General features: G+C 49.4%; 3 protein-coding genes across 3 annotated transcripts; 1 reads left to right on the top strand and 2 right to left on the bottom strand.

Moving 5' to 3' along the window:
- Nucleotides 1–5,520: 5,520 nt before the first annotated feature.
- Nucleotides 5,521–7,323, top strand: AA0111_g2600 (hypothetical protein; the record flags this gene model as incomplete). The annotated part of the gene is made up of 4 exons (XM_028648390.1): nt 5,521–5,748; nt 5,808–6,301; nt 6,352–7,078; nt 7,135–7,323. 4 exons carry the CDS (start codon nt 5,521–5,523, stop codon nt 7,321–7,323), a joined length of 1,638 nt encoding a protein of 545 aa, XP_028510278.1.
- Nucleotides 7,324–9,063: 1,740 nt separating this feature from the next.
- Nucleotides 9,064–9,752, bottom strand: AA0111_g2599 (putative secreted protein; the record flags this gene model as incomplete). The annotated part of the gene is made up of 2 exons (XM_028648387.1): nt 9,064–9,321; nt 9,375–9,752. The coding sequence occupies 2 exons, from the start codon at nt 9,750–9,752 to the stop codon at nt 9,064–9,066; spliced, it is 636 nt and encodes a 211-aa protein (XP_028510240.1).
- A 1,285-nt stretch (nt 9,753–11,037) lies between these two features.
- On the bottom strand, nt 11,038–12,708 carry AA0111_g2598 (hypothetical protein; the record flags this gene model as incomplete). Its single annotated transcript, XM_028648386.1, has 2 exons — nt 11,038–12,646; nt 12,695–12,708. 2 exons carry the CDS (start codon nt 12,706–12,708, stop codon nt 11,038–11,040), a joined length of 1,623 nt encoding a protein of 540 aa, XP_028510239.1.
- Nucleotides 12,709–12,724: the final 16 nt, after the last annotated feature.

The raw sequence follows: 12,724 nt of genomic DNA, 5'->3' as shown, positions 1-12,724 counted from the left end.
TAGGACATCCTCCATACCTCATCTCATGCACATAAGCTTTGTGGTTCGATCAATAATAACCTTGCATACGGCAAGCCATTACTTCGGTATGTGATATCATACCACGCCGGTCATGATAGTACTATAGCATCTTATCTTGATGCCTACGCGCTGTATTGACCTAGGCAGCTGTATCTGATGCCCAGGCATAATCATCCTCAAACGCAATTCACAGGTCTTGGGTGCATACATGTTCCGGATAATGTCTCTCCACCATCGAATCCCCACTCCAACAAGCCCACTGAAACCAAACGTGTTTGACTGGACGCTGAGTATTGGAAGAGATCATCCACGAACCACGTTTGATAGTCCCGACTTTTCCGCAGTGGCATGAAGGATCGCAGCCTAAGAATTCGTGGCGTTGCATCCTGCGGGCTTGGCCAAGGGCTTGGTGGCGTGGAATGAGATCAGGAAGCTGATCAACATACGGTTACACACCTGCGTCCACTGTCGGAATTTTAGTTGAAGCTTGCCCGTCCTGGTAGACCTCCATATAACAACTATTATCCCCTATTCATCATTTCTTGGGGATATCGATGCTTCTCAATCTCCGGTAGCTTCGGTTTGTTCTTAGGTTGTAATCACGCAGCAAATATCATCTGGTGATACTCGTATGCAACTCCATAGTCAAACTTCCCCTCTGGCTTTGATTTACGACTATCAGTTCATACCCTTTCGACTTGCGTATCCCCGTGTCGCGACCTCCCTGATAGATTCTACTACCACGACCTGGGTCAAAGGAAACGACTCCCCGGAATGTCGGGGGCCAAGACTTACATGGCTATGGATACGCGAACACAAAAGAACTACTTCCCAGTCTGATTGAAAAACACCGCTTTCGTTTTGCTAATTCCGAATATTCCAAGCAAATTCTTAGTATACAGAGAATCGCTAAGGGTCCGAACCATGGCGTCGTTGACAGTCGATGAAGACGCTTATACCATGTATTATCTTGATCAAAGCCCAGTAGCTGCAAAAATACTCGCGCAAGTTGAATCAGAACAAACTCGAATGCTGCAGATCCTGGATCTGCCAAGTACAATCGCGAGCACAATCAACACCAAGATCTAGCTTTGATATATTCAGGAAAGTGGTGGTATAAACACACCTCTTGATAGGGATCAGTAGAAGTCTGGTATCAAAACGACTGCTGGTTTCAACAGTAGTAATAGAAGCGCGAACATAGTACACCGTAGCGAGAGAAGAAGTCTTTCAAAGTCGGAGAGACCGTTGGAAGCATGACTTTAGTGGAAACATAGGCTGATCGAGCTTTGTTGTGTCTACCTTCTTATGCATAAAACGTCGCACATGGCATACTACTTCTTCAACCCTCTCGCACAGATGCCAATGTTCCGACATGGCGAGCACAAAAAGATCGTTTCATTCACAAGAAATGTCTCCTGACTACGCTATCAAAACGCAGTCCCCTCTACGATATCGTGTAAATCGTCTAAAAGTGTAAAATCAGCCGCCGCCCATGCAATGACCGCAAAGTATTTGAGGCACTGGTGAGCTAGGAGAGAAAAGCATTCATGTCGATCTAGTTGCGGTATAGTGACGAAGGCCATATTTGTACACACGAATACGACGGTGTTACAGTGGCCGGATCACCATATACAGAAGAAAACACCGAACAAGTATAGAGATAACAAGATTTAGCTTGCAGCCTACATTAGCTTCTGATGAGAAGACTTATAAAGATTAATAGCATTATAGAATTCTAGATTCTTAATCTGTATCTACATAGCTCTCAATGCGCTTTATCGTAGTAGGAAAGAGTATTCTGCTATGAAAAGATGTGGAGTTTCTCTGTTTAATATAGTAGAATCATGGCATCGATGCTTGCAATGACCTATAGCGACCCAGCTTCCCTTAGATATTGTTATAGCACAACCTGTGACAGGAAATGTTTTCTGGTACAATGTCTCTTCCGCCCCCAAAATGATGCAAATGCGTGCTAATACTTTAGGTGAACAGCCCTCTCCCTTGACCTCGTTGATACAGTATGCTGAGCGCTCGTTCGGTGTTGATGAACTTGAATTTTCACTGGAATATACCCCTATCTCAAAGTAGAAACTATCAACCATCAAACGCGACGCATTATCTGGTTCAGCTGCCGAGAGGAGGTAATGACGGTAATTGACGGTAAACCGGAAACTCAGCCATCTCTCATGTATACACACGTGTAACCACACCAACAGAAATCCTCACTGCGGAGGATAGCTCCTCTACAGACACTATGTCACGAACCCGCCACTACACTCCCTACTTCTTTCGTCTCCCACATACACACCCAAATATTCTCAGAAATCTTAACGTTTCTCAGAAAAAAGACTCGATATGCAGCAAACTATGTTCAGGGGAATTATCCCCTTCTACAGGAGACTGAGCAATCAGCGTCCTTTCTTGGTCGGAGAAAAACGTAATGGGGCTTTGTGTAGCGACTTCATTCATTTCTGATGAAGTCAAGATAGCTTGTCTACCATCCTAGATCCAGACGTCGTTCGAGTGGACTGGAAAGCCTAAATTCGTTGTGGACATGCGGCCATGATTGAGCGAGTATCTTGACGAATTGATGGGAGATAGAAGTGCGAGACCTTGGGGGTTATTCGAAATAATAAAGAATTGTCGCATGACCAATCAGATGGTTGCTGATTTGCTATACTTATTCGACGTCATTGAAGGTTCTTGTTGTAGCATTCAGGTGTATGAACTACAAAAGCATCGTCAATATCCCCGAGACTGGACTCCACGGCGCTAGAACCAAAGGTTGATAGTGCAATGTGAAAGCTACTAGCATTCATGATAAGCGCCTTCAATAGTGAAAGTGAGAGCTGTGACACTGAAAGAGGCTGCTCTGCTGGCTGCTTTGCCGATAAAGTGTAGCATGTAATCGAATCTCCGAATTGTGAGTCTCTCTCCGGCGATTGAAATGTTGAACTAGATGTGCTTGGTACGGCAGCTGCAGTGGTAAAGGTGGGTGTTCCTACAGAAAGTACAGTTCTCGCTCACAGGTCCTAGGCGACGATGGGCTCAAGCATTCAAGGGTTGGCTGTATATAATTGATCTGAGCATCGATGATTACTTTCAGTGTAATCCAGATAACTGCCAGGGCGATTTTGAAACTCTTTGGCATGAGTGACCAGAGCAAGTTGGATGTTGAATGTTTGGTATCAGCATTTCAACCCCCAAATCTGGCTAGCTGCTGAGGTGTGTGAGACGTGTACTCAGGCCTACCTTATCTGCGCCGCATCCGCACGCGCGAAAGCTTACTTCGTCCTCATTGCACTAATTCGATCCCTCCTGTGGTAAACTTTGTGCGCTTTTCACTTCGGTCTGGCTCGTGTCGTGTTGCGAGGGTCGCTAAGAATGGAAACTTAAACGCATAAGGGCTCGTCCAATTATTTCAAACCGGATATTAGGCGCCACCAACAACCCGTTGCGCTCGTACTCTGAGATACTTCAGGCGCCCCGCATGATGTCAGATGTAAGAGCGCAACCCTTGGTTGGTTTGTGTGTTTGCACGATGTGTTGAGACTATGACGGCCAGCTAATATAGTAACGTGCCGTGTGTGACGGAAACCCCGCAGCTGACTAGTGAATCTCCGAAACACCATCAGAGAAACAAATGTCAAATTGCTTTGTCGTGTTACCATGTGTGGTGGATATCGCAAGTGGCGTTGAGTGTGACTTTGTTTTCCGAGAGAAATTGATTCATGTTTTGCGCTCGTACCATTGGCGCTGAATCAGTGCAAACCAGGTCACGCGTCAGAAGTCGCGTGAGAGAGCAGTCACGATGTGCACTCGACTCTGTCTGGGTAAGTACGACCCAGACTTTCGGGTGTCGCCTGGAAACTCATTCATGTACCGCACTGGTGTCTTTCAAGGCTCCTCTTCGTACAAACCGCGTGTTTTCGTATTCAGTGGCGCTAGGCGCATAATGAGCCGCACGTGCAATCGATGACAAGGCGAATATAAAGGGATTGCTGGTAAACAGTACACGTCGAAGACGAGAAGCCCATTATAGAACGTAGTCTTTCCAAACACTCCAGTGTGGACGATCTCGATTACCAAGTCGGAGTGTGGGGACAACGCAGAATACCTGAAGAACAGTACCGCTGCATCGGAGCCATCCACCGCGCCTGTCGAATCCCAAATTCCTGGCTTCAGGTCTCGCAGCATGCCATCACAAATCAAATAGCAGCCCCATACAAAGTCCCCGCATTTAGAATCACCTGCGCACACTACGCAGTATGTATTATCAGTAGTGCATTTTGAATACGCAAGGCTCCCAGGACTAACCATCTGATAAGTCATGGCATATCACGCCTAATTTCACTGGTTTGCACGTGTCAAATATCAACGGCACCTGTGCAATATGGTGCGAGGCGGCGGCTCCGCGTCAGCGGACGTTTCCAAGACTTATAGTACCAAGCCACGGCTAGCTTGTAAAGGAAGAAACCAAGCTCGACTTCGCACTCCGTCCGCCTGCACCGGTACAATTCCGTTTTTGGGGTAAGATGAAGGCGTTGCTTCTCGGGTTATCACTAACGCGAGCATTTCAATACCGGGGACCATACCCAAGTAGCTGGTTCATGGGGCGGAAGGAAGTCAGGATTGGGATAGTGACTTTAAGATGCAAGAATGAGCTGACAGCATGGAGATATCTAAATTAATTTTCTTGGTAGACGTGTTTTAACGGTGGCAAGACGGCAGCAAATTCGCAATGATAAAACGTGGAGAAGAGCCGTCTTGTCAGACCCGCCTCCAGCGTGGAGAAGATGAGTGGAGTGAGAAATCTGGAGTAGCACACTCTGGGGCGCGTCAGTTAAGCCTCGGATAAATTACGGGTCTACTCCAGTTAAAATGCCTGAAGCGGTGCGGGGATATAGCGCGCGTATTTTAGCACCGGAACAAAGCTTTGCTACCAGCTATTTGATAGGCTCCGCCTGCTGAGATACGAAGTCTAGAGCAGACAAGAAACAGCCACCTGCAAACCAGCGCCCAGCGCCCCTTCGCGCTATGTTTACTTCTGGTGAGCGGTCCGCTGCTAGGACGAGCCCTCGCCGCATAGCAGCGCTCCGAAGACGAGGTTGTGACAGCCGAATTGACGGCTTGGGCCCTTGCAAGTCCGCGCAAGGAACCATTGTGATAGCTAGTTGATGTGATTGATGGAATAAGTGTCTCGGATTCCTTCCATGTGCACATAGCGCTGACTGGGGTCCACTACCTAGGTGCGTACCTGTTGTATCTTGGGGAAACAGATGGCGGATGGGGTGGTTCAAGCGCGACTACACAGATCCCAACCTGCCTAAATGCCGTTCTGCCAGGTCACATTCACGCCCCGCGTTTATTTCATTCTGCTGTTTATAAGGTGGGGACCTTTCCCCGTTTATAACTTTTGCTCTTCTTTTCTTTGCCCTGCCATCGTTCTCTCACCTATACCCCACACTTTTGTTACCCCGGTCCACATCCGCAAATATGGGTGACGCTGTCACCCCCAACAAGGACTATGGCGGCGACGTCCATGTCGAGAAGGCCATCTCGCACGTCGATGACTCCGCTGCCCTCGACGAGAAGGCGCAAGCCGCTCTCTACAAGACGCAAGCTATGGATGCAGAGACTGCAGAGCATGACATGGGTGTGGTGCAAGCTGTCAAGGCGTATCCCATGGCTGCTCTCTGGGCATTCATCATGTCTTGTACTATCGTAAGTCTTCGCGCGTTGGAAGCCCACAGCCAAGGCATTCTTGCTAATAGCATCTACAGATCATGGAGGCCTACTGTGTGTTCCTGATGGGAAACTTCGTCGCCCTACCCGCTTTCGAAATTCAGTATGGTATCCCACTCAACCACCCAGACCCGGAACGTCCATGGAACAAGGTCATCGCGGCTAGCTGGCAGTCAGCGCTTCAAATGGGAGGTCCCCTTGGTGCTATCATCGGTGTTTGCCTGGCTGGTCCCCTTACCAGCCGCATCGGATACCGTTGGGCGACCATCACCGGTCTCATGCTTCTCAACGCTTTCATCTTCGTCTTCTACTTCGCCAACTCGCTCCCGATCATGTTCGTCTCCCAATTGCTCGAGGGAATTCCATGGGGTATCTTCATTGCCAACGCACCGGCGTACTGCAGTGAGATTACGCCAATCCAGCTGCGAGCCCCTGCTACCCAGATGTTGCAAATGTTCTGGGCTATCGGTGCTATCATCGTCAACGGTGTCGCTTACTACTACAACCCCAAGAAGGACCCGAGTGCGTACAGGTACGTAGTCTTCTCCTGTGTTCACCGCGAATTTGCTAACAGAAAATTAGGGTTCCTATTGCGCTTCAATGGATGTTCCCAACCCCTCTCGCGATCCTCATCTTTTTGGCTCCAGAGTCTCCCTGGTGGCTCGTACGAAAGGGACGTCTTGCAGAGGCTGAAAAGGCCGTTGGACGTCTCGGACGCAAGGGTCAGCTGAACCTTAGCGAGGCTGTTGCCATGATGCGCCGTACTATCGACCTCGAGAAGTCTATCAAGGAGCCTAATCTCTTGGAACTTTGGAAGGGCACCGACCGATACCGAACCCTGATTGTTTGCGGTGTGTACGCGGCCCAGAACTTGACTGGTAACCTCATTGCCAACCAAGCCGTCTATTTCTTCCGTCAGGCCGGTATCTCAGTAAACACTGCATTTGCCCTGGGTCTCATCACATCTGCTCTTCAGATGATTTTCGTCATGCTGTCCTGGATTCTGACCACATACCTCGGCCGACGAACCATCTACGTTTGGGGATCGCTCATCAACGTTGGATTCCTCGTCGCTCTCGGTATCGCAGCGTCCGTAGGTGTTTCTAAGGCAGCATCACTAGCTCAGGCTTCTCTGGGTCTGATTGTGTCTGTTCTGTTCACCTTGGGACCGGCGCCCGCTTCCTGGGTCATCATTGGAGAAACATCTTCGATTCGTCTCAGGCCTCTGACCACCGGTATCGGACGTGGTGCCTACTATGTGGTCAACATTCCCTGCATTTTCCTCTCCAGTTACATGCTCAACCCTGATGTAAGAATTCTTCCCACTCCAAACATTGCCATCAACATGTTACTAACAAGACGCAGGAGGCAAACCTCGGTGGCAAGTGCGGTTACGTCTGGGCTGGAACTGGTCTATTCTGCTTCGTTGTTGCATACTTCTTCCTTCCTGAGATGAAGGGCCGATCATACCGTGAGATTGACATTCTGTTCAAGCGCAAGGTCCCGGCCCGCCAATGGACAAAGACTGTTGTCAACATCGAGGAGGACTCGTAGATGGAGGTGCGCCTATTATGGTGAGATTGGAAAGCCTGTGGGAACAATGCTTCAGCAAGTGCTCGATGTTTGTTCAAGATCGATATAGTCGGTCGAGTAATATATGCCTTGTGTACCTGTTGGTGACAAGAGCAGATGGATGAATCATCTCAACAAGATCGGCCAGACTTCTGTGAATGGTGTGCAAGAACATATGTGAGCGCTCTGGAAAGGCGAGAAGCTTTATACGTACAACGTTGAATCTAGCATTAGTGATGGAATGTGAATGCATATCCGACGTTGTGTCCACGTCTTTTAGTAAGTTATTACGTCTTAAACAAGTAAGCTTCTACAGCAAAATTGCCTGTTTGGTGAACACGTATTTAGCTAATTTACTAGGTACGTAGAAAGTTTTTGTAACTTTGGAATACAAAAACCAAGTGTCAACAATACGACAATTAGATCGCACTTCAAATTAGATTTCTGATATTATAGTTGAAACGTGTTCAAATTAGGACGGTTTACGATGTTCAGCTGGCACGTGTTGCGCACAGGCACGATAATGGATTTTGGGCCATTTCGGTACGAAAACGGTACACTACCTAGGTACCTAGGTCTCTAGGTAGATATATCGACCCCCCCTTTTTGTCAGGCCTTTACAGATATCTTCTAATCAACCTGCTCGAAACTTTTCATCAAACCTTATCATGGAGTACCTAGGTACTCATGCTTTCGCGTCGACCCTCAGCCCGAGTCCGTTGCAGCCCTAGCACAAAAATACAAGGCGCTTCGTCTCTCAGCCCTCGTGCCGCGCGGTTCATTCTCTTACCCTTACGAGATCGAATCCCGTTTTGGAGATGGATATTGGCAGTCTCGTCTGCAGTTGTCTGGTGTCACGGATCGTACCAATGCCTTTACATCTGGTCGTGAGACATTCATCTGCGCTTCCAAGGTTTCTGCCAGCCCAGCAGGTGACGAGGTATATGAGTGGGTGGGACAAGTTACTCTCCTCGGTCCTGTGCCTGCGCAAAGATACGAGTACGGACCATGGTTAAGCCCGAAAACACCGCAATGGTCAAGCTCTACGAGGGGTTGGGATTCACGCATGCCGGAAAATGTACACTGGCCGAGGCGCTCAAAGCAAACGGAGATGGGTAATTGGTGCCTGCAAATGGAGGAGGGCCAAAGTACCGAGAGAGATCAGGCTTGATCATGGCAACCACTTTTGAGAGGCACTGAATCTACTGGCTTTGACACAAATTCGCTTTTCCTTAGGCAATTCGAGCTATATGTTTGATTTTGCAGCCCCGAAAGACTAGAAGTTACAACAAACTGTCGATTGCGAGTTGTCTCTGCATTGCCTTGGTCTCTTAGTTCAATTCCAAATCAGAAAAGGTGCGAATAGATGCAACGTTGTTGCAACTTTATTATGACGAATCTTGCTTTAGGGGCTAACATCACGTAGTACATAGCCTCAAGCTCTAATATTTGCAATATACTAGTCCCAGAACGCAATACTGAAATAGATGCTCGAGAACATAGTTATCGCCAGCGAGCAAACACTGTAGCTATCATATAAGCAGCTTCTTGACAGTACAGGGTACGAAAGTGATACAGGTTGGTTCATGCATCTGCAATTCGATGCACGGCAAGTCAATCAACCTCAAGCAGAAGCTCACGCGACAGCATATTGTAAAACGCAATCAAGACGTGAATATATACATTGAAATATGGGTAAATCATTCGAAACCCTCATTTCCCTTAGGATGAGCAAGTCGCCAACATGCTCGTCAGCGCAGTCTTCTCCGCACTCGTAATAGTCAGCGCATATACGCTCTTGACCTTGATCCACATCTTGCTGTAAGTGCAGTAGTAGCTGGTTAGCGGTGGCTTCCAGTCCTCAGGGCCCTTATCACCCTTTGCTTGGTTGACATTGTCAGTCACTGCAAGAAGCTGGGGGTTGGTGAGGTCGTTGGCGAAGGCTTGACGGCGGGCAGTAGTCCATGAAGCAGCGCCAGACTGTAGAGTGATTAGTATAGAGACCTTAGAAAGTAGGAGTAGGGAAAACGGACCTTCCAGGCATTGCTCAAGGGCACCATGTGGTCAATGTCGACGTCGCTGGCTGCTGTCCAGGTAGCGCCATCGTAAGGGCTGAACCAGGATCCAGAGGTTGATGCACAAGCAGAGTCAGTAACGACATTGGTGCCGTCACGCTTAAGGACTGTCTCGCGTGTGTTGCAGGCTCCGGACTGAGTAATCCAGTGAGGGAACAGATCACGAGAATAACCAGTCTGGGGACCTTGGGCGGCAACGGTAAGACCAGCGAGCTGTGTAGTTGCGGCCGACTTGCTGGGAACGTTGGGAGGAGCGCGAGCGTCAAGAACAGCCGGGGCTGGAGCTGCTGATACAAGAGCGGCTGAAGCCACAGCGACGAAGATGGAAGCCTTCATGGTGATGTGTTGGAAGAGAAGCGACTGAGGTCGTAAGAGGGAGGAGGTTGCGGTATGAAGTAGAACGGCTTTGTGCTGTCTATGGCTTGTCTTCTCGTTATGACACGACGTGGCAGGCGCTTATATACTTCTTTTTTTTCCAAAGCCGTGTTCGGCGGTTTCCACTTCACACATCGTCGAATCCAATGATAAGCACCACGCCCATCGTATACTCCTTTGCCCTTGCTTCTGTTCCGGAAACCCGGTCTTCGCACCACCAAGGCTACTGGACACATGCGCTACCACTCTCACGACCCAAAAGAGGCAGGTGGAGTTGATAGCCAAGTCACCGACACCATGCCCATCATCTACCCATTGGGGATGTGTACCTGATCGGCCGTGTTTACATGCCCGCTACACACCACGAGTGGTTTGCCTTCCTTTCGCGGGGCGCGGGGCCGACCTACTTGCATGACTTGCATAGTAGCGTAGACATGAGTGGCAGGAGGCAAGATTACCATTGTAACAAACAAAGTTGCGGATGATCGCAGGTGCTCTTATCGCGACATGTGATAGGGCGCGGGGTGCATGGGCTTGGGTGTAGATCGTCATCTTGATTGGCGCTCTAGATGAAAACTCCGAGACCGTACCGGCGCTTCCTGCGGTTCGGGACGTTATCCATTTGCGTGATCGAGTAGAGCGAATGAAAGATAAGGAATAGTAAACGTGAGATGGAGGGGACCGAAGCACTTAAAGTGATCTAGGGGGTAAGAAAGTAGTTGAGAAGGATTGATTGGTAGTTGCCCCGCTTCATGCTACACGTGAGGCCAAGCATTGGTCTTGGCTGGAAGAAGAAAGCTGTTAGCCTCAACAGGAAATGCCAAGCCATAATTGGTGAAGCGTTGTCCGGATGGCGCAGACCCTAATATACACAAGTTTTGGGTATTGAGCTGATGCTGCAAAGCGAAGACTTCTCAATGCTTTGAAAACTGCGCGACGAGCGCTGACGAAGATGAGACATGCCGGCGGCTCGGGAACAAGCCGGGCGAGACCGGAGCTTGGTATGCCAACCCTTTAGTGCTGTGTTGGACACTTTCTTGTGAGAACTGCCGTTTCGAGTATGTTGGCAGCGACCTCGGGGCCTAAAGACTTGGCTGATGGGTCGATCTCGAGTTGGAGGTAAGATTAGGCCCATACTGCTACCACACAGGTACTCGTGAGACGCACAATGTGAAATACACCTGTGTCCATGCCGACCACCATCTTATGACTTAGACTTGTGCGTGCAAACCGGTGACGACGAGTATTATGCAGCGAAGTCAAAGTTCTTGAATGCTTCTTTGAACTTTTCAACATCTTGCTCTTCCTGGGCTTGGGTTTGTCCGCAGTTCTTCCAGTCGACGCGGTTGTCGAGCCTCAATAGCTTCGCCAATACTTCACGTCCGAACTGGTTATGGAAACGAATCTTCTCGTCAAAGCGCATAACGTAGCTCGTCTGCTTGTCAGGGTCGTCTTTTGGATTCCACACCAAGACCCTGAAGAAGTCGCTTGTTTCTTCGAATCCATCTCCAACATCTTCTTTCTCGAACTTCGGCCAGTGTAGATTCTCAGCCAGCGCTTTGAAGGCGGCTTCGACGAGTCCCTTACTGATGAGATCCGCACTTACTGGGAGGTACTGCCAATGCGTGTGTGGTAAACTGGATTTGCTGGCTTCCCAAGTGACAGAGCCATATTCGGTGTCCGCAACGGACTTAAGCATGCTGTTCATCGCGCGTCTGTACCGTTGCATCTCTGCGTAGGTTGCGTGACGTTCCTCCTCTTCCATGGAGCCGAGCGTGGCTTGGTGCGAGAAGGGAATAATGAGCATATGGCTTGGGAAGCCAAGTTTGGGATATGTCTGTGATGCTGGTAAGGGACCTTTTGCTGTGGTCAGGTAGGAGTTTTCGCCGATTGAAGCCACCAAATGTGTCGCAATGTTTTCGTTTGCTAGGCAGAAGAAACACTCTGATGCTGTAATCGGTCCGCGGGACTCGCCCTTGCGTCTTTTGTTGCCTCTCCGGCCACGGCTTCCGTCGTCGTAAACAAGGTGCTGTTCGCGGTGCTCCGGTGCTCCCCGCTTCTTCTCCGAGAGGGTCACAGGGCAAGCAGTTGAGCCAGTTGGTGGTGAGACAGGATGGCTTGCTGAAGGCTCAAGAGAAAAGGCGTATATCCATTTCTGCTTATTAGGGTTGCCAAAGGAAGCGAGACTAATGAATCGAGTGACTGGGTAGAGGTTGTCAGTGTCATCACTCGGTTGATGGAAGAATGGCTCCCGTTCGTAAAAGGTGTTTCCTGACGTTGAGAAGTGGTACCTGGGCTTCAGTATCACGTCTAGATCGGCGATGCACTGTCGCATGGACGGCTGTACCTCCGAGTTGAACTCGACCTTGGAACGCTTCCGGATGCCCTCTGGCCACTCATTGGTGATCAGAATGTCGGCTGTGGTTGCTCCTCGTAGAATTTTCGCATCCGTCTCGGTGTAGAATGGCAGGTACTTGTCTTTGGACTGACCGGCAACGATGTTCTCGTCAAGTTGCCCACCTAGCGCGACGATGCGGATCCCTTCAGACGTCTTCATAGTCGTCCGCTTCCCCAGAAAGAAGAGGTTGTGGCATACTTCGTCTTCTGATTCTAGTTTTTGACCTACTGCTGGCGGGAGTGGATGGTTACCAAGAGCGAAATATGTTGGCAATGGCACGTCGATGCTACCGTTCACGAGCGCCTGTACGTCGGCTGCATCCGTGCCTTCAGCCTCGAGTGAACCTGCAAACAAATCACCTGCAACGATGGCAAAAGCGAAGTTGTTCTTCGCGTGCAACGCGCCCAGCTTCTGAAAGACGGTCTTGAACTGGCCGTTGACGCCGCCAACGACGACACTGCACGCGTCAGAAGGATATAACACGCTGACATTGCATTGCACTTACATTTTTGAGGCCATTCCGGATGACGTAGCC

This window comes from Alternaria arborescens, assembly GCF_004154835.1.
Source record: "Alternaria arborescens strain FERA 675 chromosome Unknown contig_4, whole genome shotgun sequence".
NCBI lineage: Eukaryota > Fungi > Ascomycota > Dothideomycetes > Pleosporales > Pleosporaceae > Alternaria > Alternaria arborescens.
This window is presented reverse-complemented; position numbering and strand designations above follow the sequence as displayed.